This window comes from Odontesthes bonariensis, chromosome 6 (assembly GCF_027942865.1).
Source record: "Odontesthes bonariensis isolate fOdoBon6 chromosome 6, fOdoBon6.hap1, whole genome shotgun sequence".
In the NCBI taxonomy this organism is placed as follows: domain Eukaryota; kingdom Metazoa; phylum Chordata; class Actinopteri; order Atheriniformes; family Atherinopsidae; genus Odontesthes; species Odontesthes bonariensis.
In genome coordinates this window covers 9,082,056-9,106,082 of record NC_134511.1, presented here as the reverse complement: position 1 = coordinate 9,106,082, position 24,027 = coordinate 9,082,056, and the positions used below count along the sequence as shown (strand labels likewise).

At 47.6% G+C, this 24,027-nt stretch overlaps 1 protein-coding gene across 6 annotated transcripts in view; it reads left to right on the top strand.

Annotated features, from left to right (window-relative positions):
* wdfy3 (WD repeat and FYVE domain containing 3) overlaps positions 1-24,027 on the top strand; it is a 114,094-nt gene that overhangs the window by 77,229 nt on the left and 12,838 nt on the right. For 5 of the 6 annotated variants that reach the window (XM_075467259.1, XM_075467260.1, XM_075467256.1 and 2 more), the window contains 18 exons: positions 246-442; positions 672-806; positions 2,528-2,707; positions 3,312-3,545; positions 3,751-3,850; positions 5,734-5,894; positions 7,077-7,306; positions 8,912-9,021; positions 9,385-9,567; positions 10,790-10,947; positions 11,040-11,117; positions 11,350-11,580; positions 20,047-20,215; positions 20,501-20,664; positions 21,910-22,058; positions 22,726-22,846; positions 23,418-23,503; positions 23,700-23,780. In XM_075467259.1, coding sequence (XP_075323374.1) covers positions 246-442; positions 672-806; positions 2,528-2,707; positions 3,312-3,545; positions 3,751-3,850; positions 5,734-5,894; positions 7,077-7,306; positions 8,912-9,021; positions 9,385-9,567; positions 10,790-10,947; positions 11,040-11,117; positions 11,350-11,580; positions 20,047-20,215; positions 20,501-20,664; positions 21,910-22,058; positions 22,726-22,846; positions 23,418-23,503; positions 23,700-23,780 — 2,767 coding nt within the window. The remainder of the gene's footprint in view (positions 1-245; positions 443-671; positions 807-2,527; positions 2,708-3,311; positions 3,546-3,750; positions 3,851-5,733; positions 5,895-7,076; positions 7,307-8,911; positions 9,022-9,384; positions 9,568-10,789; positions 10,948-11,039; positions 11,118-11,349; positions 11,581-20,046; positions 20,216-20,500; positions 20,665-21,909; positions 22,059-22,725; positions 22,847-23,417; positions 23,504-23,699; positions 23,781-24,027) is intronic. The other variant, XM_075467258.1, reaches the window with a different exon arrangement.

Genomic DNA, 24,027 nt, shown 5'->3' with positions numbered 1-24,027 from the left:
TAGTGACATGGCCTAAGAATGCGTGCTGTAAGGAAGCCCTTACTTTTAGCTCAACAAATCTTTGTGTCCGCCTAGTTCAGTCAGATTGTTATCGTGGTTTATTACAGCAACCTTCTCCCTTATAATCCTGCTCCACTGAAACCCAAACCAGTCAGTCAGAGGGCAGTTTTACCACCCGTTCCCTCACAGAGTATCGTTAACGTTTTCTTTCACTCCTCTCTTTACTCTCTACACATCGTGTTTAGGGTTCAACGTGGGTCGCAGCGCTGGTGGCCGCTCCACGTTGCGAGAGATCAACAGGGACGCGTGCCATTTCCCAGGATTCCCTGTTCTGCAGACGCTGCTGCCCAAACACACCAACGTGCCCGAGCTCTACTTCCTCCTCATGGCGCTCTTCCTGCAGCAGCCGGTCACCGAGCTGCCAGACAGCCTGCAGGTACATGTTAGTATACCCAACTTCTTTTCTTCTTTTTACTCAAGACCCCATGAAATTGGATTCAACGTATAAATGTTATGTGATTTGCTAATCTTGCATCGAGTGAAACCCTCAAATTTAGAACCCAACCAGATATGCATCTCCAAGTCAAATCAATGGAGAGAGCACAGATGGCAGTTTTAACACACGTCTTTGTGACTCTGGATTACCCCAGTTTGTGTGTTTGTCCTCTCAGTTCGATCTGGACTCCATATGGACGTTTATCTTTGGCATCCCGGCCTCCAGTGGGACCGTCGTGGGCTCCATCCACAGCGTGTGCACCGAGGCTGCCTTCCTGCTGCTGGCCATGCTGCGCAGCATGCTCAATCTGGTGAGAGCCACCATTCCCCCCACAGCAGCTTAAAAACAAGACAGAAAAAAAAAAAAAAAAAAAAAAAAAGATTGATTGATTAGCTGTTACATTTTTCACCTTGACTGGCTCTGATCAGTGTTTCAAAGTAACCAAGCCCCAGACGCTTTCCGGTTTTGGTTTTTTCGCTGAGTAAAGAGGACTCGAGCTGAGCAATTTACATTACATTACACTTAGCTGACGCTTTTTATCCAAAGCGACTTACATCTATTTAGATACAGGGTATTGGTTACAGGCCCTGGAGCAATGTGGGGTTAGGTGCCTTGCTCAAGGGCACTTCAGCCATGAATAGAGGTGTAGGGAGAGGTAATGGCGGGACTTGAACTTGCAACCCTCTGATCTTAAGTCCACCTCCCTAACCACTAGGCCACGGCTGCCCACTTTGCCCCCAATTTGCAACACTTGTAAGTAGAAAATGGGATGTTTAGTTCGGCTGGGAATGTACTCGGTGAAAAATCTAACTGACTATCTGGTGACAAGACTGAGATGCACTGGAGCTGCATTTGCTGACGATGTAACCAGTTTCCATTTCTAAAAGTACAGGTTCAGCACTTCTCTGATGCACTTTTATATTTTGAGATGAGAAAAAAAGGAGAACAAGCTTTAGGGCCTACAGCAGTGATACTCACTTTTTTTCACAAGAGCCACATTGGCAGATTAAAATCAAGGGAAGAGTCCCTTTTACGACAACATACTAAGTCCCCTTTTGCAAATATGCCTTTCTACATATAAAACATCCCAAAGAAAAGTAAAGGACACAGCCAATATATTTTCAATTAAGACCACATCTACCTTAATACTGGGATGAGCAGAAGCTGGCGTGCATGTCCTTGACTTTCTTCATGTTTTATTTGTAGTTTGTTGTTGTAATCATGGTGAGACATTCAAGATGAGCATGTTTTTTGTGCTGGTTTTTGCCCTTTTTTAATGAAAAACCGATCCATGGTGCCTGCATCTCGCGCCGGCTAAAGGAGCTATCGTGCACTGAGGTTAAGTGTGACGGTGGTTTAAGCGGGCTGCGTTGCCAGGTTTAACAGTGCCCCCTTTAGGAAACACCATTAAGCCTTAATTAATATTTAATAAAAATATGTAATACTGTGCAGTATTCGCTGTATGTTATTTTGAAAATGTATGTTGTTGTTGTTACCATGTTGTTATGAGCTACTATGGGAGTGCGAGCCGCCAATTAAAGCTTGAGAAGCCGCTTGTCACTCGCGAGCTGTGCAATGAGTATCTCTGGCCTACAGTATAATCTGGCACATAGAAAGCGATTTGACAAAAAAAGACTTCACTGATGGATTTTCACTTCAATTGAAATTTTGTTAGATTTGAATGATTTCATTTCAACATTTTTGAAGAGTTTGATAGAGTTGGCTGAATGACTTGATGCCTTTTCTGCTAAAATCCGCTTGTTCTCTGGTTTAATGGCAAATGAGTGGAAATCTACTGCCAGTAGTAAGTTATGTGTCTGACATGGATCACAGCTTGATCCATATGTGAGAGTTTTCTTATGTTCAGTTCTTTTTGAGAACCACTGTATCAGCCTGGATTCTCAAACAGTCAAACAAAAACGACTGGATAAATGCGCGCTCCTCGCTCTTTTTTTCACACACACTGAGTTTGTGTTCCAATTTCTCACCGCATAACTTTAAGTTCTTGATATGTCCTGTGTCTCCCTCCAGCCGTGGCAGTCGGAGGAAGAAGGTTCCTGGCTCAGAGAGTACCCGGTCACCCTCATGCAGTTCTTTAGGTATCTTTACCACAACGTATCCGATCTTGCACCGATGTGGCACAGCCCGGAGTTCCTCTGCGCCCTGGCAGCCAGCGTCTTCCCCTTCAACATCAGGCCCTACTCTGAGATGGTAAGTCTGTCTACTGTTCGCTGAAGCTGCTCTGATTCTAAATTAGATTCTGCCCAGTTGAAGAAGCAGTCGGAAAAATGTGACCTATACTGGTGACCCAATGGCATTGCAGCAACTGTTAAAGTCTTATTTTATTCAGCACAAATCACTATCATCCCTTTCCATTTCTATTTCATTAGTAGATTTTGTCCCAAGACTTAAGGCTTGAAATTGGGCTCAGGACAAATAAATGTCATCACAAGAGTAGTAATCAGGGAACCCTGTGCATTCTTTGCGGATTTACTGTTATTGTCCCTTTCGGGGCAGTAAAAACCGTAAATGATTGCCCCTTTGCTCAGCCATGGGAACTATTATCTTCACAGCAGCACTTTCAAGATCACAAGTGGAAGAGAAGAGACTGCAGTTTTTCCTCACACAGTCCATTCAGAAAGTGTTTGGCTTCTCTCACAGTGTATCAGCTGCATGAGCATGAGATGAACACAGCTCCACGGAAGGAGTGGAGAATGAAACACCTCTAATTTGAGTTTCTGTCATTACTTGATTTTGCTGTCTTGCTGTCCTTTTTCCAGCTGTGTAGACTCACTCTTTCCCTCCATCGCTTTAGGTGACTGATTTGGACGATGAAGCGGGTTCTCCTACCGAAGAGTTCAAGGCCTTTGCTGGGGACTCTGGAATGAACCGCAGCCAGTCTGAATACTGTAACGTGGGCTCCAAGACATCGCTCACCAACCACCCGGCTAAAAAATACGTCTTTGATTTCATGAGGGTGCTGATCATGGACAACCTCTGCATGACACTAGCCAGCAAGCAGACGCCCATCATTGACATGCTGCTGGAGGTACGGAGATCTGTCCGGAGGGGCGCTGTCCCAGAGCAAAACTTCTGTATTTGCCCTCACATTTTATTTAAAAAAAAAATATGCTGACACTTTCTTTGCTGATCCTTTCCCTCAAATGTTGTTGACATGTTGATCAGTACCGCTAAAATGGTTTGGTTTGGTGAAAATAAAGGTTCTAAGTGTGTTGTTTATCTATTTTTCTTAGGCCTCCCCAGAGCGCTCCACCAGAACTCAGCAGAAGGAGTTTCAGTCCAACATCCTGGACGGTGTCATGGAGCATCTTCTGGCTGCCGACGTCCTTCTAGGTCAGCACAAAGTCTCAGTACAAACCTGTCCATCATTTCACAGTCATGAATTACAGAGTCAAACCTCCACCAGCTTTTTCCCCTCAGTCTAATAGTTTGTTACCTGCCAAAATTAGCAACTAGAGAAGATTAACTTAATTTCACAATTCTTTAATGAAACAGAATCTCTGGAGGATTCCAGGTTCCCACTAAAGAGACATCCTGCTGAACCTATTTCTGTTTGTGTCTGTGAGACACTGAGATGATGCATCATGACTCAGCAAATCCCTCTCTGTCCGTTTATATGACTTCTTATGTTAGAGTACCTCCTTCACTCCTCTTTTAAGCGGGGATTATTTTTTACCGTGTAGCAACATTCAGATGAAAGACTGAAAATAAGACCATTTGTCAGCAGCAGAGTTTGATCTTTCTGCCTGTGTAAATTCTATCAGTGGTTCTTAGTACCCATCATCTACATTGATGGTTTTCATTTTGATGGGACATGCCTTACTAAGTAGCATTTAGGTCATTTAGGGCAATCCAGGACTCCAGTTGATAGCTCTTAAAGTTCTGATGCTGGTCTGTAAAGCTCTGAATGGTCCAGGACCAGAATACATCAGTGACCTCCTGAGTCCCAGTATGAACCCCTCAGGTCATCTGGATCCGGTCTTCTATCAGTTCCCAGAGTCAGAACCAGACATGGAGAAGCTGCGTTCAGCCTCTAAGCTCCACATGTCTGGAACAAACTCCCAGAAAGCCTCAGCCTAAAATTTAAATCATGCTTTTGATTTCTACTGTTTTAATGTATCTGTAAAACACTTTTGAATCACCTTGTTGTTGAATTGTGCTGTACAAATAAACTTGCCTTGCCTCTTACATATAACGAGCGGCACAATAATAAGCAATGGATACGCTGCCACTGTCAGCAATGATGCCCGCATCAGCTTAAACTGAAGATGATTAATGGTGCATTTTACTACAGGTGGTCTGCATGTGGTTCTTCACAGTGTGAAACACGTAACTTTATGATAAATCGCCCTCCTGTTCTGATCTGTCAAAATAACATACGGCTTCCTCTGTCATCGTAAAACATACAGAAAATGAAATCACAAGAATTATGGAAAACATTCACCACAATGTTCTTAGTTAGCTAGCCCTGCGTGTGGGCTTGTTGCTACACACAACAAACCTCGAGTGATGAGCGATGACTAGGAGTCATACTTCTCGAGGTATCTGCAGGTGACCCGAGGAAGGCTTGTGCTAGCGGACATTGTCAGCATCGGCTCAGTAGAATTACACAAAAACATTTGCCGGTTGTGACAGAGATGCAGCCGGCATCCTCCCACCACAGCACTCGGGCTCTGACAGGAGGATCTCTCTGCTGGATCCCACCATACTGAAATTCATCTAAACTAATTCAACTCAGTGTAGCAATAACGAATTTGCAGGTTTTTTTTAAATCTTTTTTCCATACTTGAAGCTGAAAAAATGTGTCTGAGCTACTCCAGAATTTAAAAAAACAAAATGAAGAAGTTTAGCATAGGGCCCACTTGATGCTGAGGTGTGGTGCCCTTCCTTTGTCTAAGCTGCAGAATCAGATCTGCATGTGCACATTTAGTCTGTCGTCTTTGGTCTTAGTTGTAAGAAAATCAAAGAAATGTTCTGAAAAATAACAAAAAGCTTCAAAGATGAGCCATTAAGGTTTTGCTGTCGCTCTAATTTGTTCATACTCAGAGCTCCTTTTTATGTCATGTTTATGACAAAATATATAAGATCTCATTCAGTTTATCATCTCAGTTTAGTTCATTACTGTGATTCTTTTAAGATGAATTTCCAGCTTCATCGGTTGAACTGATTTGAGTGAGAATAAAGTCTCAGTGATGTGTGAACTCCCCTCTGTCCAGGTGAGGACGCCTCTCTGCCTCTCAGCAGCGGTGGCAGCTACCAGATTCTGGTCAACAACGTCTTCTACTTCACCCAGCGGGTGGTGGACAAGCTGTGGCAGGGCATGTTCAACAAGGACTCCAAGCTGGTGGTGGACTTCATTGTGCAGCTTATTGGACAGGTACACGCAGAGTAACCTCTGTCTATTAGTGGCCCCAGAACTGATTAGTTTCCAAATTTGATTTAAAAAGATAAATGAATATGTATATATTTAAATATGTTTCTGACCTGGATCAGTGTGTGTTTAGAATTAGATTTTTAATAATGTACATTCCTCGACCTTGTAGTCGCATAATGTTGCAGGAGGTTACAATGATTCTGATACTAAAATGGACTTAGGAGACAACAGACACCGTCTGTCTGGTGCTCTTCTGGCTGTAGTCCTGTTCCAGTTAATGCAGCAGCTGCACACACAGTAAATAAAATAAGCAGCATTCATCTCAGTGCAGTGCTGTTGATGCATTTAGGGCCCGACAGGCAAACGGGTGTGTAAGAAGCTCAATGTTGCACGTTCTTGACCTGTTCATGTCATTCACTGAACAGGCACGGGACCTACAGGAGTTACCGAACAGAAACTGTGTGGTTGAGGTCTTCATTGAAGAAGCTAATGCAAAAGCAGTAGAAAATAAAACCGCTCCAATCATGCTAAGGCCATGTATGGACTTTGTCTTATACGTTTTATGCATTGCATCTGAACTCGCTGCTGTGCGTGCAAGAAGATTAGCAGATTATTCACTGAAATGAATTATTCAAGTCGTCATAATGTGCCTTTGTGTTCAGGAAAATATCCCGATGTGATTAGCGGTGCTTATGGCCACCTACTTAATGCTGCGACACACAGCGGGAATTCTTTACCATCGATCTAAATCAGTTAAATCAGATGGCTGGGTTTAGGGTTAGGGTTCAGAGCACTCTGTAAAGATACACTCAGGGAAGATGTGGACCGTAAAGAGTGTTTCCTGTTTGTTTAAAGAATTTCAGGCATGTTTTAGTTCACTCACAAATCTTTTAGTAACAGCCGCCTGTTACTGCATCATTCTGAGATGTCTTTGGGTGCTGGGAAAATGCAGTCCAGGAGGCAGAAAGTACAAGTTTTATGTCTGAGTCCTCGCCGTCAACAACCTACTAAAGACTTAACAGAGTTCAGCTGGAGTAGCTCAAACAAATCGTCTTTCTGCTGAACAGTTTCCAGCGCGGCTTTATTCATATCCGACCTACAACAGTGTGACCTGAGACTAACCTGCCAGATGTCTTACCTTGCTCGTGTGTGCTTGTTTTCGTCCCGCCCCTCCTCCTCCTCCAGTCCAAGAGGCGTTCCCAGGGTCTCTCCCTCGACACCATCTACCACTGCCTGAACCGGACGGTTCTCTACCAGCTCTGTCGACCCCACAAGACGGTAGCTCAGCAGGTGGCCCTGCTGGATGCCCTGCGGGTCCTGACCGTCAACCGCAACCTGGTGCTGGGGCCGGGAAACCACGACCAGGACTTTGTGGCCTGTCTGGCTCACTGCTTCATCTGCCTGCACAGCGGGAGGTAAGAAAACATCCAACTGCAATCTACAGGAGTTTGTGCTGAAATGTGCTTTTATAAAACTGTTGTATGAAACAGGCCAAACGATAACTGTTACAGAAGGTCTATATGTGTGGCCAGTGTGGTGATTTTGCATATTACATTACATTACATTACATTACATTACGGTCGTTTTGCAGACGCTTTTATCCAAAGCGACTTACAATAAGTGTGTTCCACATCGGTAGGCAAAAGAACTTCAGGTCACAAGAAATCATAAGTGCATTTCCTTCCAAAACCAAACAGCTAAGAGCATAACTAGTGCTAGAGTAAGAGCGGTAAGTTAGGTACCGAGACAAATGGGAAGACAAATTAGGAAACAAATAAGTGCGTAAGGAGCTAGGATGAAACAGGTGATGTCCTAAGAGGGCGGCTCTTGGTAGTGTTTCCTGAAGAGATGGGTTTTCAGCCTGCGGCGAAAGATGGGCAGCGACTGTTTGTATTCACTGTTTAACTTGAAGAATCAACGCTCTGTATTTCGTGTATCGCTGTCGCTGCGGCCCAACGTTTGCAGAGACAACCAGTCTGCTGACTCGACCTCAAACTTATGTAGACTCTGCAGAAACAGACCTGCAGCGGGTCTGTTTCTGCAGCATTTTTAAGGCACGCATTAACTAATCAGTCTGCAATCAGTCTTAAGATATACAAGTCATACGATTGGCTATATTAGGATTTTAGATAATGCACTGGTCTCTAAAATTGTCCCTCGGAGGGAGTGTGAGCGTGTGTGTGGTTGTTCGTCTCGTTTGTCTCTGTGATGGACTGGCGACCAAGACCAGGGTGTACCCCGCCTCTCGCCCAATGACCCCTGGTATAGGTTCCAGCCCCCCCGCAACCCAACCGACGCATTAAGCGGGTATAGAAAATGGATGGGTGGATAATGCACTGATTTATTTATATTTCATGTGTTTACATTGTAGAATAGAATAGAAAAATACTTTATTCATCCCCCAATGGGGGAAATTCAAATTAGTCAAGTAGCTTAAAAAAATTATTAATATTTACAATGATTGTATATTAATGATAACAACAATAATAATACCAATTCTAATAAAAATACTACTACTAACTAATAATAATAGTAATAATAATAATAATAATAATAATAAATGACTAAATAAATTTAAAAAAAGATAAAGTATTGTATTAACTTTATGTTTTAGTATTTAAGTTTTGTATTTTAAGCATTGTATTTTTGCCATTAACTTTACTTAGTGGAATCTTTTTGGGAGCAACTGTCCCGCAGACACGTTACTACACCTCCTTTATTTGTTATTTTCTGTGAGACTCGGGCTCCATTTTGTTAGCCCACATGGCATCAGATTGTCCTGCTTGTGTGTGTCCTGGAGCAGGTAGTTATAGTTCCCAAAACTGCAGCAGGTGGGTAGAGACTGAATTTCCCTCCATGCTGGGAGTACAACATGCTTTAACCCGACATGTCGCACCACCACAGAGAGCAGTCATGGCTGCCGGAGAAGAGCCAAACAATCGATCTGTTGGTGCGACACCGTGCTCTCAGGTCTCTGCAGGAAACATGGATCCAAAGCTGGTGTGTGTTTGTCTCTGCAGCAGTATGGAGGGCTTCGGTCTGGAGGCTGAGGCCAGGATGACAACCTGGCACGTCATGATGCCCACGGAGAACGAGGCCGATGGTACACACAGCCACGATGTCAGCGAGGGTGAGATGCTGCTCTGTGTGTTAAAGTGGGGCCATGAGTGCTCGCTGATGAGTTCAACCAACTGACTGCTTGTGTGTGTGTGTGTGTGTGTGTGTGTGTGTGTGTGTGTGTGTGAGAGAGAGGCTGAAATCTATTTCAGTCATCCATATAAAAACACATTCAAGCATCTGTCAGTGGTTATGTTTTCTGGTCTCCATGAGCGGCCACACCATCTTGTTTTGGATTTTTTTCAAATGTGTCCCAAAGATTTATACCAATAAGGTCATTTCAGTGTTTTGACTCATTATGAGATAAACTTTACCCTCCTGCAGGTGAAGCAGGCTGATTCTTTCCTGTAAACCGGTCGCTGTTTCCTCTCTGCAGGGCGCCAGCTGCTGCTGAAGGCAGTGAACCGCGTGTGGACGGAGCTGATGCACAGCAAGCGCCAGATGCTGGAGGACATCTTCAAAGTGTCTCTGCCCTGCAACGACAGAGGCCACGTGGACATCGCCACGGCCCGTCCAGCCCTGGAGGAGCCGGCCCTGAAGAGCTGGCAGAACCACCTGGGTGAGCGATGCTGTGAAAACGCACACTGAGAACAGAAGCACACTGGCTGAGCATTTCCTCAGCCGGCTCAGCCCCCTTTTTCCCTCCTCAGAGCGAGTGTTTGTGGCATGTGAAGAAGTCAAACTACTATTTGAGAATTCTGCTTTTTTTTTTAATGAAACCACCTTGCCAGTTTTACCCTTTATCGCTGAGTTGCTCTCTTTCGTTTACCACCAGCCGCCCTCTGAAGTTTTTACTCCCTGCCAAAATGTCTGCTAAACCAGACATTTTGGCAGAGAAACGTGCTGTTCGAGCTTTATTGGAACAAGCTCTTTTCTAGCGTGATTTGAGTGAAACTAGAGTTTTACTCATCATTGTTTCCTGATGTAAGAAGAGACGGGTGTATGAGAGGAGGTTCAGATCTACATGTGACCCACCCACCCACAGAGTATCCCCTTCCCATCTTTTGGTTATTTCTTTAAAAGCTGGGGTCACAGGTGACTTTGGCCGCACGTTCCAATCCACATTTAGAAACGGAGCAACCTGAACGCATGTCGAGCAGCTTTGTTGAACAGTGCTGTGCAAAAGTCTCGAGCTATTTCTCTATATTTTTCCATCATTGAAAAAGGTGAAACTCAGATTACCCAGTTTGCCACCAGAACCTAAACGCAGCATGCATTTGTGGATCTGTGACGAGCCATCCGTCATAACGCCACGCAAATGCAAGCTGCTGCGTTCTTAGATATCATCTGAGCAGGCCACACGTTCACACATGATCATCAGTGATTATGAACGGGAACATTTTGAAAGGATCTCACCGCTGCAGCCTCTTTCTTGAAAGTGAGGACTGTTACACCTCATCCTGACTGAAAGCCAGCGAGCGAAACTGATGCGATACGATGACGAAATTTCGCGAGGGTGTCCTGATATGCAGCGTGGCGATTTTGTCGGGAGTGATTCTATTGGTTCAGAAAGTACTCACTTGAAACACCGAGTTCTCTGGCTCCCTTCGGTTCAGATCTTTGTGGTCCGGGTGTTTGGGGTCATAAACCATTGGGTGCTGTTCCACGGTAAAGATCAGCTTCTCCTCGTCCATTATTCCCTGAGTGATGCTGACCTGTTGCTAACTAGCTTGTCAACAGGAAGCAGCGTGTTCATTTCAACCAATAAGAAGTGTTTAGGGGCAGGACGCCGATTTTATAAGGGGTTTATTAACAGTCTTCTTCCCCTGCTCTCCTCTCAGCTCATGAGAAGAAGTATATCAGTCGCGGGGAAGCTGTCGCCCCGGCAACCCAGTCCAAACTGTCCAGAGTCAGCAGCAACTTCGGCCTCTCCAAGCTGACCGGCGTCCGTCGCAACAAGAAGGAGAACAGCCTGAACAAGAACAGCCCGTCGGCACAGGTACGCAGCAAGCCAACTGCCCAGATTCTTCAAGGTCCCGTTCCTCAGCTCTGTGTCGTTACAGTTCTGTTCTGTGCATATCTGACCAACAGGAGACTTTCCAGTGGATGTTCACGCACATCGCAGTCGTTCGAGACTTGGTGGCCATGCAGTACAAAGAATATCAAGAGGTACGTCGCAGTGGCTTCACAAAGAACTCGACCCTGATGATCTGTGTCAGCTGAGAGGCAAACTCTCTGTTAGATAACACTGCAGACTCAATGTTCCTGCAGGACAGTCGACCACTCAGAAAAACACTTTTTCACTGCCCAGAGTTCCAGCTGTGGCTGCATTTATGATTCATAGCAGCCCTTTTTAAAGTGACTCACCACTCATGCTTTATCCATCCCTTCTTTCTCGCAGCGGCAGCAGAACGCCCTCAAGTACGTGACTGAAGATTGGGCGTCCATCGAATACGAGCTGCTGCGTGAGCGAGGCCTCTGGGGCCCGCCCATCGGCTCCCACCTGGATAAGTTCGTGCTGGAGATGACGGAGGGACCCTGTCGGATGAGGAAGAAGATGGTCCGCAACGATATGTTTTACATCCACTACCCATACTTTCCTGAGACGGAGACCAACAGCAACTCGGCACAGGTATTCACCTTGGAAGCTGGATATTAAGTTCCCATGAAACCCAGTGACCATTTTAGCTAAAATGGAGGGACTCAAAGTGCACGTCATTCCTTTTTTTTTTTTTTTTGAAATTCTCTTTTTATTCAGAAAGGCACATCTTCATCACATACATCACAACACATGTACAATAACTCAGTTTGCCAAGGATTCAGTGTTGTAGTCCATACTGCCCTTCTGGATCTTTCTCCCACGGACCCAAACCATTCCTGGTGGAAGTAATAACACAAGAACAACAGAATTGGGGAGCGCACCCCTACATGCAATCAATATATCGCACACACAAAAAAAATTAAAATATTTATATGTGTATATATAAAAATAAATAAATAAATAGAAGAGGGTAGGTTGAAACAAAGCACGAGTATGGTCAGATAAAATCAGATCTGATTGGTTTTACATACTCGGTCCACTTGGTCCAGATCTTATAAAAATTTTCTTTCTCAACTTTGAGGGAAAAAGAAATCTTCTCCTTAACATAAATCTCGTAAACAATTTCAATCCATTCGTCGATGGTGGGAGGTTCCACTTTTAACCATTTCCTAGTGACACATTTCTTACTAGCTGCCAACAACATAGTCAACAATTTTTTGTCTTTTATGTTCCATGTTTCAAACTTTATATCGCCCAATACAGTTTCACATTTTAATGGAATGTTCACATTAAATATATTTTCAATATGTTTGTGGATCTCTTCCCATTAGGGTTTTATTGCTTGGCAGTCCCAAAAGATATGGAAGTGGTAGGCTCCATTAGAGCCACAGAGTCTCCAACAAGTATCCCCGCTGCCCTGACCTTTCTCACCTTTTAATTAATAATGGGGCAGTGTATTATTGTGTATTCTTTTATCTTTACATCTTTTAAGAAATAATTTCCTCTTTTTGGCCTTTGGTCCCCTTCGGTGCAACAAGCATTTTCTGGAAATGGAGCTCCTGCATGAGCTCATCGCTGCCACGTGAGGAGGTGACACAAACAGCCGAGGGCTTCCATTTCCTGGCACCGCCAGGACACATTTAGCTTTGTTTTCTCGCTCTTTGTTTGTCTTTTCCCCTCCGGGACTGTAGGACAGTTCAGATAAAGACTGCGGGCATGCACAGTTGGGTGTGTATTAATTTCAAATGCCCACGATTTATCGACAATGGTTATGACAAATCTAACCGATATTTTTCTTGTGATTTTAAAGAGATAATGCTTAAGAATAGAATTAGAGACCTAAACCTTGCTGTTCCCAAAGATGCCCCACACAGAGGTCTTTTCTAGAATTTTCTGAACCCTTAATGAAAAGACAGCATTTATCAGCTCAGGGTCTCTTCATGAGCCAATGAAATTAAGTTCAAAGCCCGAGGCCTCGTGCCTAATAAATAATTCAGTCATGCTCAGGGAGTAGTCGCAGGGTGTTTTATGAAGTCATGCCCTTGAATGCTATTACTGTTCATTTGCCTTTGATTTTTAAGTGTTTTGGCTGCTTTGCCTCGCTCAAAGCCTCAAATGCAGCAGATGTCCCCCTTTAAGAGTCTCCCATTTGATCCGGAGTTTCTAGTAAAGTCTTAAAGGTTCCAAGCCAGCTGAAACACACAGCCTGTAGTGACTCGTCTTTTCAACCAGACAAACATTGTGTGTTGTTGCATCACACACGTGAGCCTCATATTAAGCTGCTGCAGGCAGCTGGTCTGAAATGAAAGGAGATGTTTATTGGGAGGAAACTTTAGGTTATTTACATAACCCCGGTTCTCTGAGTAATATGAGTGAGATGTCTCACTATGGGATGCACGCCCCCGCTGCAGACCTCAGAAGCATCAATCTCATTACGCCAATCCTGATTGGCTGGTGAAACGTGTCCGTCCGCACCAGGTAGTCCCACCTACCTTAAATACCTCCTGCGGACGGCACCACGTCATTCAAGATAAGCACCTCTTCTCACTCGCCCAAGCAAGAAGGGTTGTCTGGTGAGACATCTCACTCATATTACTCAGAGAACCGGGGTTATGTAAATAACCTAAAGTTCTCTTTCATAATATTTCGCTCGATGTCTCACTATGGGATATGGTTGCTCCCGTATTGCCAGACAAGCTTATCCAGCGTCCACCAACCCATAGGGATAAGTACACTGTTCCAATCAGGACAGCAAAACCGCTCTAGCCACGCACGGAGCGGAGACGTCCAGCATATAGAAACGGACAAAAGTGAGAGGCGAGGACCAACTCGCTGCAGCACAAACGTCCTGAACAGTGACTCCCCTGAATAAGGCCCAGGATGCGGCCAAGCCCCGAGTCGAGTGCGCTCGCAGGCCCACAGGTGGCTGCAAACCCTGACTCGTATAAGCCAAAGCAATCGCCTCCACCACCCAGTGGGATAGACGTTGCTTTGTGACAGGTTTCCCCTTATGAGGGTTAGCCCAGGAGACGAACAGCTGATCGCTCCTCCTGAAACCCCTCGTCCTGTCCATATAAGTGCTCACTGCACGGACTGGACATAACGCATGCGACATCTGCTCACCTGGTGAGGCAGCAAAAGCCACAAGGTCAATAGGAGAACATGAGCCCACCACCTTAGGCACAAAGGCCGGGTTGGGCTTCAAAATCATCCTCACATCCCCCGGAAAGAGCTGAGCGCATGAGGGATGCACTGAGAGCGCATGGATGTCACTGACCCGTTTAGCCGAAGCCAAAGCCAGCAACAACACTGTCTTGAGAGACACGTGTTTCAAGTCTGCCCCCTCCAGTGGTTCAAAGGGAGGGCCCTTAAGCCCTTTCAGGACCACGGCCAGATCCCATGGTGGTACCAGCGGTCTGGACACGGGGAGAAGCCTGCGCGCTCCCTTCATAAAGCAGCAAACCAGCGGGTGCTGGCTCGCTGTTAGCTTCCCGAAACCCACGTGACAGGCGGCGATAGCCGCCAAGTACACTTTAACCGTGGAGAAAGCTTTTCCTTTGTCAATCAGGTCCTGCAAGAATGACAATATCACTCCTACTGGACACTGAAAAGGAATGTGGCCATTTCTGTGACACCACCCCTCAAACACTCTCCACTTACAGTCATACAGAGACCTAGTGGAGGAGGCTCGAGCGTTTTGTATAGTGGAAATCACCCGCTGTGAAAGACCCACAGCTGACAGATTTAGCCACTCAGGGGCCAGGCCCACAGTGCCAGGCGCTCTGGGTGTGGGTGGAAGACCGCTCCCCCCCCCTGTGACAGCAGGTCCCTGCGAAGCGGGAGCTGCCAGGGCTGAGCGCACATCAGCTGATATATCTCCGCTAACCAATGCATCGCAGGCCAATGCGGAGCTATCAAAATCAGTGCGTGGCCATGCTCCCTCACTCTGGACAGAGTGGGGGGTATCAAGGCCAGGGGGGGGAATGCGTAAAGACGCTCGCGCGGCCAGGCGTGCGCTAGTGCGTCTACGCCGAGGGGAGCATCCATGCTGCGGAGAGAGTAAAACAGCGCGCACTGCGTGTTGTCTCTCGATGCGAACAGATCCACCACGGCCCGGCCGAAACGTGCCCATATCTGTTCCACAATCTCCGGGTGCAGAGTCCACTCCCCGTATACCGGCGCGCCCCTGGACAACAGGTCCGCACCCGTGTTCAGGACTCCCGGGACGTGCGTCGCTCTCAGGGAGAGGAGACGACCACAGCTCCACAGGATCAGTCTGCGTGCCAGCATATGCAACTGACGGGAGCGTAATCCCCCCTGACGGTTGATATACGCCACCGTAGTCGTATTGTCCGTCCTCACCAGGACATGGTGACCCATGAGAGACGGAAGGAAATGTTTCAGGGAGAGGAACACCGCTGAAAGTTCCAGAAAATTTATGTGAGAGCGCTGGAGATCCACACTCCAGCGGCCCCTCACAGACCGGCCCTCGAGAATTCCGCCCCAACCTGTCAGGCTGGCGTCCGTAGTGACCACTTTCCTGGACAGGACGGAACCCATGGGCACCCCGTGGGTCAGAAAGGACGGGACCCGCCAGTGGCGCAGTGCCCTGGCACACCCCGGTGTGACCAGCACTCTCCGTGCGCCATGACGCACGGGATCCAGCCCGCATGAGGCCACCCAGAGCTGGAATTCCCTCATGTGGAGCCGGCCAAGATGGACTACGAGTATGGCAGACGCCATCAGCCCGAGTAACCGCAGACATAATCTGAACTGAACAGATTTGCCTGGACGGAAGAGCGCGAGACATGCCCTGAAAGCTTTCACTCGGTCCCCCGAGAGACGCGCTGTGAAAGTCACCGAGTCCAGGGATAATCCCAGAAAGATTATGCCCTGTGCCGGGGACAGCATGCTCTTTTCCGCGTTTATCACGAAACCCAGATCGGATAGGTGTCGTATGAGAATACGCGTGTGCGCCCTGGCCTCCTGCTCCGATTGTGCCAACAGCAGCCAATCGTCCAGATATGTGGCCAAGCGGATGCCCTGCCGTCTCAGCGGGGCTATTGCCGCTTCCGTGCACCGCACAAACACCCTCGGGCTTAAGGACAGACCGAAAGGGAGCACGCGGTACTCGTAACAGATCCCCTGGAAAGCAAATCTCAGATACTTTCTGTGGGGAGGATATATCGGGATGTGGAAATACGCGTCTTTCAGATCGACAGAAGTGAACCAGTCGTTCTGTCTCACAAGACGCAGCAGGGATGCGTGTGTTAGCATCCTGAACTTGTATTTCCTGAGATATTTGTTCAGAGCACGTAGATCCAGGATAGGGCGAATTCCGCTCCCCCCCCGTTTGGGGACCAGAAAATACCTGGAGTAAAAACCGCTCTGACACTGTGCGGGAGGTACGACACAGATTGCTCCTTTGTTTAACAGTGAGAGGATTTCCTCCTGTAAAACACGAGCTGACTCTCCCTGAGCCTGGGAGTATATTATACCGGCGAATCGCGGGGGAACAGCGGCGAACTGCAGCCTGTAGCCCCTCGAGATCGTCTTTACCACCCAGGGTGAGGCTGCGAGAGCGGCCCATCGCTCCCATCTGGGGGAGAGAGTGGACACACACCGCAGCCCCTCCGCCGTGAGAGGCCCCAGCCGCGGTGCGACGGCGCCCTCTCCTGGCGGAACAGTGACATGACCCCCGGGTGACGCTGCGCGTTTCTGCCCGGGAGGACAGAGCAGCGGCCGGGCCCACACACCCCTCGCCCCGGGGAAAGCCGTGGCATTTCGCCGAGGGGGGACAGCGGGCGTCACCACCACGCTGCTTATTTTGATATTTTGTTTGGCTTTTGTTAGCTGAGCCCTCGGCCTTCGGCCTGGATGCTGCAGCGGGACACATTTTATTTTCTTTACAGAAATGTGTGTGCTTGTGCGTGCTTGTGGACATGAGAGAGGGGCAACTGCTGAACCCTCCGCCGTCAAATGTCCGTCTCCCCCGGTCTGCTCTGGCACGGTCCGTGGCAGCCGGGAGACGGGGGCGTGGTGGGCCTCCGGGAGCACGCTCAAAAGCCGAACAGGTGGAGCTGGTGAACGGGGAACATCCAGCTGCATCACCGGTGAAGAGAGGGGCGATCAGGCCGCTCTCTTCTTCTTCCTGGCCTGGTTGAAGACAGCTTGCACGGGCTGTGCCGGCGGAGCTGCAGCCGGGACCGAGGGCTTCCTGGGCCAGCCGGCCCGAGCGGGCGGGGGGCCCGGGGCGAGCTGGGGTTTCGTCTGTTTGGGCGTTTTAAACTGCGAAACCTGGGAAGCGGCCTGTGCGAAGCTTTTACGCTGCACAGTCGGAGAGGGAGCCGGGGACTTTCGAGGGAGGCAGAGCCGGAGAGCTTCATCCTCCTTCTTTTTGGCTTCACACCGCCGTTGCATCGAGTCCAACGCGGAGCCGAAAATCCCCTCCGGGACAATGGGCATGTCCAGGACGTCCTCCTTCTCTCTGTCTGACAGGTTGGCGAGGTTGAGCCACCTCGCTCGTTCCTGCAGAACCATCGTCCCCAGCGCTTTTCCCGTGGCCCGGACCGCGCAGCGTTGGACACGGAGACACAGGTCGGTGATGACCGGTATCTCCTCCCACGTAGCTGGGTCCTGAGTTTGCCCAAAATCCTCACACAACTCAGCCTGGTAAGCCGTGAGCAGGGAGAGGACATTGAGCGCTCTGGCCGAAAGCGCCACCGCCTTGTAAGCCTTTTCAGTCAGGGCTGACTGAAAACGGTCGGACTTGGACGGCAGACTGGGGCTCCGGGAGGACACCGCTGACAGCCGGGGGTGAAGGTGGGCTGCAACGAGTGGCTCCATCGGAGGCATGCGGAGCAGACCCAGGCTCTCCATCGCCTCACAGTCGAGGGACGAGGCCCCGGGAATCGGGCTCCTGCTGCTGTATGGGCGGTCTCTCCATGAGCGCGCCACCTCATCCAGCAGCTCTGGGAAGACGGGGAGAAGTTGCTTCGTCGCGCTCTTGGCCAAGGGCAATTTCTTCCCCTCGTAGCGGGATCTGGAGGTCTCAGCTACGACAGCAGGCCAGGGGATGCAAAGCCGGGCAGCAGCGCGTTTGCACACGTCGAGCATGTCCGAGCTGGCGAGGGGAGAAGCTGGTGTGCTGCTCTCATCTCCATCCCGAGAGGCGACGGAGGCCGTGGGCTGTGCAGCCCGGGCCGGAGTGATGAAGATGTCTTCCTCGTCTTCATCCTCTGATATGAGGAGGTCCGAGGCGGCATCTTCATCGTCCCCATAGTCCAACAATAGGACGTCTTCCTCCTGCGGGGGATCCGCGGCTAGGTCGAGCTGGGAGCCCCAGCTGGCGCTAGCCTCCGGTACCGCCACCGCAACAACCCCTCTCTCCTCTCCACCCTCGACGGCGGCGCCGTCGGAAGGGAGATAGGGGTCATGTCCAGACAAGCTAGCTTGGCGGGCTAGCCGTCTGCGGAGACTCTTGATGGTGAACACCGCACAGTGTTGACACGAGCCGGGGACGTCGATAGCCAGCCGGGCGTGTTGCAGCCCCAGGCAGCTCGAGCAGACCTGGTGTGGATCTTTACTCGATATCTTGTTCCCACAGCGACAGGGACGGGCCCCGGAGTCTCCGTGCCCTCTGGTGTGAGGGGTTTTGTCCTCCATTCCTCGCGAGCTGGTGTGCAGGCAGGGAGTTGAGGCAGTTAACTGGTGTGCTAACTGTGAAGCCGAGAGGATAGCTGGTGTGCTAACGCTCGGGACTCGAACAGCCGTGGTGAGGCGCCGAGGACAGTGCTGGCCAAGCCGTGGAGAGGCGAGGAAAGCACTGAGTTCGATCTGGTGTGACCGACGAAGCAAAATGTATCCAAGGCTAGGTAGCGCCCGGCGACAGAAGCTGAGTAAGATCCGTCTGCGGACAGTTAAGCTAGCTAGCCAGAGGACGCGAGATATGCTCCGAGTGAGAAGAGGTGTTTGAATGACGTGGTGCCGTCCGCAGGAGGTATTTAAGGTAGGTGGGACTACCTGGTGCGGACGGACACGTTTCACCAGCCAATCAGGATTGGCGTAATGAGATTGATGCTTCTGAGGTCTGCAGCGGGGGCGTGCATCCCATAGTGAGACATCGAGCGAAATATTATGAAAGAGAACAAATGTTACACGAATGATCCAAATTCCATAAAGTTACCTGTTGAAAAGATATCAGCGTAGTACCTTACTAAACACTTGCCACTTCATATTAAAACTTAAACATGGTCGTAAACATGTCATATCGTCGAAAGTTTAGTCCGCCAAAGTTTCCTTTCCGTTTTTTTTAATTGCTGACATTTAAAATTCACACAAAAACAAAAATGCACGGTGCCACGCGGTGTCGAGACATCCAGGGTGGGACGTCTTTGTTGTCATCACTTTCATCCTTCCTCTGTTTGCATTCTCCAGCCCTCCCCCCCTCCTCTGGTGCCCCTTGTCCCCTCAGCTCTCGCTTGGGTCCTTGATCCTGCCCAGGTATCTTTCCGGATGAAATAATTCAGCTCTCTGGTGTGAGTGCATGATGGTAACAGACATGTTTGTAAATCGGCACACGGAGCAGAAAACTGATGTGACTTCATCTGCGGCGACGCGTCCGAACGGCTTGCTGTGACATCACTGATTCCGCTGTAGACGGAGTGAAACTGTTTCATTGTCTTGATCTATAGTTGCACTGCATTTCTGCTCTGTGTGATTCAGCTTTCATCAAAAGTCCCCAAAAAGATTAGGAGTTGCTGTGTCTGTACATATATTTTGCTGTGATTTTGACAGAAATCTAGTTTCAGGAACAGGAAATCTGTAGAAAAGTACCATCTTTGAGAATGAAGTCTTTACAACTCTAACAAAACTAACCCTGACCTGGTCAAATCTGGTCGTATAGTTGTTTTTTGCATTTTGCATGAAGGCATTTTGTTCAAATTTTAAAACTAAGAGGCTGTAATGCAAAAACAAAACCAGGTATTTTTAAAATATGAACATAAAACGAGATTATGCAGTGCTGCACAACCTCATTACCTCCTCATTCCTCTGCAGAAGCCTCTGCGTTACCGGCGAGCCATCAGCTACGACAGTAAGGAATACTACGTGCGTTTGCTTTCTGGGAATCCTGGCATGTACCAGCATTCTGTGGAGCACAGCACGGAGGGCGAGACCACCCAACACGAGCCAGAGCACGGAGAGGACACCATCGCTCGGGTCAAAGGTAAAAGCACAACACCGGCGAAGATGCGTCACGATACAGTGCGTGTAACTTTTTAAGGCTTTCACAAGCCCCGCCGCCTGATTCTCATCTTTCTTTCACGGGAGGAAGAATTTACTCAAACAAAAAAGGGGGAAAAAAGAAGAAAAACTGAAATGTGTGTGAATGAGTAAAAGTTAAAAGTGTCTGCAGATCTTTGTTTGGTTTCTTGGTCTCCTCTTCAGCCACGACTGCTCCAACATTGTTCCGCGTAGAAATTGTCTCGCCCCTTTTGTCTGTGCTCTCCAGGCCTGGTGAAGGCTCCCCTGAAGAGGTCTCGCTCCACAGCGGACGGCGCAGATGAGGACAGTCAGGAGCAGCTCCAGGAGCAGCTGCTGGAGTCAGGGGGTCCGGACGAGGAGCAGAGGACCGACAACACGTCACTGCTGCGCCTCCTGGAGGAGGGAGAGAAGGTGGGAAAGTAGCACACAGTAAGATGGAACATCTCCTGAAACTTTCAGTGTTAAAATGGCTATAAATTAGGGCTGGGCGAGTTAACTCGTTATTATCGCATTAACTCGTTAGTTATTTAACGCCGATAAATATTTTATCGCGCATTAACTCAGTTGTTTGTTTTTTTTTTTTAATATATATATAATTTTTGGGGGCTTTTGTGCCTTTAATGGATAGGAAAGTTCAGAGAGACAGGAAGCAGGGGGCAGAGAGAGGGGGAACAACACGCAGCACAGGGCTGTCCGATTTAAGACTCGAACCGAGGCCAGCTGCAGGAAGGACTATAGCCTCTTGTACAGTGGAGCGAGGCTTCTACATAAAACTACAGAAAGATGCTGATGTTAAAAGTGTGTTTGCACAACAAATGTTATGGCACTTTCATTCATATGGCAGCACATTTAAAATAAACCTAAATGCTAAAAGCTATACTTTTGAATTAATTTTTGGATTTTGCGTACAAATGCGATTAATCGTGATTAATCAGGGAAATCATGTGATTAATTAGATTAATGCGTACAAGCCGATACACACGGCATGATAGATGATCACAGATGCCCCTGAATTTTCCCGTTTGTGCAGACGGTCATATTCTCATCTCTCTATTTGATTAAGTGATGCAAAGTACAGTTAAGGGTGTCCAGTCCTGGGATTTTTTTACTCATGCAAAGGGGTTTTAAATGAGAGAATTATTATTGAAGTGGAGCATTAAAACTCTTCTGCTGAGTGGAAAAAAAAGCTTTTTATTACTTTTTTATTGGCTGCACAGATTTTATTGACTGAAAAGTAACAAATGAGTAACTTTAAACAAGAGGAAGACACAAAGTGACAAACTGCTGTTGTGCTTCTCATCTCATCTCAGACCAGATGTTCGTGTGTTTGGGGAAAAAGAAAAAAGAATCTGGGCTTAGTTGTATGTAGTCGTATTGATTGTTTTTCACTGCAGATCTTTTATTTACTAAGAAGACAATGGAAGTATTCCCCATTAAAATGTTTATTTTCCACTGTCATATCCACTAAATCTACTGTGGGAAATTGATCTGTACAAAGCTATCTCACCAGCAGTCACTGGCACAGCAGTAAAATCCCACTGCAGATTTTTTGCCAGCTGGAAAACAATCCAGTAACTTTTTTTTTTTTTTTTTTTTTTTCCTTCCCTAAACTTTAGTTGATTATCTGATGCCTGTCTCTCACGTCCGTTGTTCCAGATTCAGCACATGTACCGCTGTGCCAGAGTGCAGGGTCTGGACACCAGCGAGGGGCTGCTGCTGTTCGGGAAAGAGCACTTTTACGTCATCGACGGCTACACCATGACCGTGTCCAGGGAGATCAGGGACATCGACACCCTGCCGCCAAAGTAGGTCCATGCCTCCGTATCTGTGGCTTTACATCCCGGCCGGGACCACTGTGAGGGCTGTAACTGCTCAGAACTTTGTGAAGCTGCCGCCGACAGACGGCACGGCGACGCTTCTTTTCTGAAAGGATGACATCATCCCTCTGGACACTGCAGTGGGAGCCTCTACTGCTGGGATGATGTAATGCAGCTGATGGAGCATGCGTTGTTGAGCTCAGCAAAGCTTTTTACATATTTTATCTTTTAAGGGAGCTCTGCTTTTTCCTGTGAGACGCCATTGGAAAACAGCCAAAAAAGGGAAAGAACGACTGCTAGCAGATGGCTGCTAGATCTAGTCATGTTTTCCTCGGGTCTTTCAGCCTTTTATCCTCTATGTAGATGCCACACAATCCTGAAAATCCAATGCATTTTATTCTAAAGGGTAAACTGTTGAGTTAACTAGCTGGTTACTTATTTAACAAAAAATAATGGACTCCGGGAACTTCAAATAGAAATTCTTTGTTTAAACTTTGTTTAATAACAGACATCAAGATTTAAAGCAATTTAGATCAAAATTAAAGACACTCTACCAGGCATAGCATTCGGCTTTTTTGATTTCTGAATAAGCATTTTGTTGTTTTATCATGTGAACCCGAGCGCTCGTGGTGAAATGATTGTGTTGTATGTCCAGTTTGCACGAGGCCATCATTCCCAGGGGAGCAAGACAAGGCCAGAGCCAGCTGAAGAGAACCTGCAGCATCTTTGCCTACGAGGACATTAAGGAGGTCCATAAGAGACGCTACCTGCTGCAGGTTAGCATGAATGCACACACAATGCAGCCACAATTAATATGCTCATTTAAAGGCACGTGACTTTATTTTGATTATATTAAGAACTGCTTTTTTGCTCATACTGCTCAATGCCGCAGTACCTGTTTCCACCTCCTGACTGAAACCCTTTGTTGAAATGGTGGATTTGGCAGCAGCTTTCAGTTCTTTGCATAAATCACACCACTTTCCAAAAGGCAAATAGGATATACGGTGATTTAGATGGGTGACAGAAGAAATGCCTGCACAATAAACTTCCCTATCAAAGCAGGAGCAGTGCGGTCTGTGGGAGGAAGTAACTCGCTTTGTCGTGTTCTCTGTGACTTTGCAGAACATTTACAAGCTCAATAAGCTGCGTACTGCATACACTGAGGGGAAAAGGGATACCTCAAAGAGCGTATTCTGGCCTCTTTTAATCAACACAGACCTCTCCAATATCAGGATTTAGAAGAAGTTTACATGATATTTGAGTAGCTTATAAAGTCTGAACAGCCCAGCCCCTGCAGCACTAATCTTTCTCTCACAGCCTATGATATTGTGTGCTTTCTTCCTTCAGCCGATGGCAGTGGAGGTCTTCTCAGCTGATGGCAGGAACTACTTGTTAGCTTTCCAGAAGGGGGTCCGCAACAAAGTTTATCAAAGGTACCGAACACAAAGTAAACTGAGCTCCACACTGCTGAGCCACTGCTGCTTATTAAGCACTCAACAACGCTGAATAACTGAATCACAAGCAGCAGTTTGCTGCGTTTTACTTGCAGAAGACTGCAGTGTCATTCAGGATAATGCCTGTGTTGTCTTTTTTTGTACTCCAACAAACCCGATGTGTCATTCCCTGCAGGTTCTTGGCGGTGGTGCCCTCACTGGCTGACAGCTCAGAGTCGGTTTCAGGCCAGAGGCCCAACACCAGCGTGGAACAAGGGTAAGCCCTCCTTACAGCTCAGACGGGGCTCCTTTATCTGCGAGTTTTAACTGCACTTCCCTCTCTGTATTCTGTTATTCCTGGTGTTGAATGCATTTTCATACAGAATGATTCGGGTGTTCTGCAGTAATTAATCAAGTTAATAACCCAGGAAGAAAATGAAAGCACACCAAGCACCATTTAACAAATGCAGATATAATTTTCCTGTTGATAAGAATACCTAATGATGTCTTCTCTGCTGGTTTTG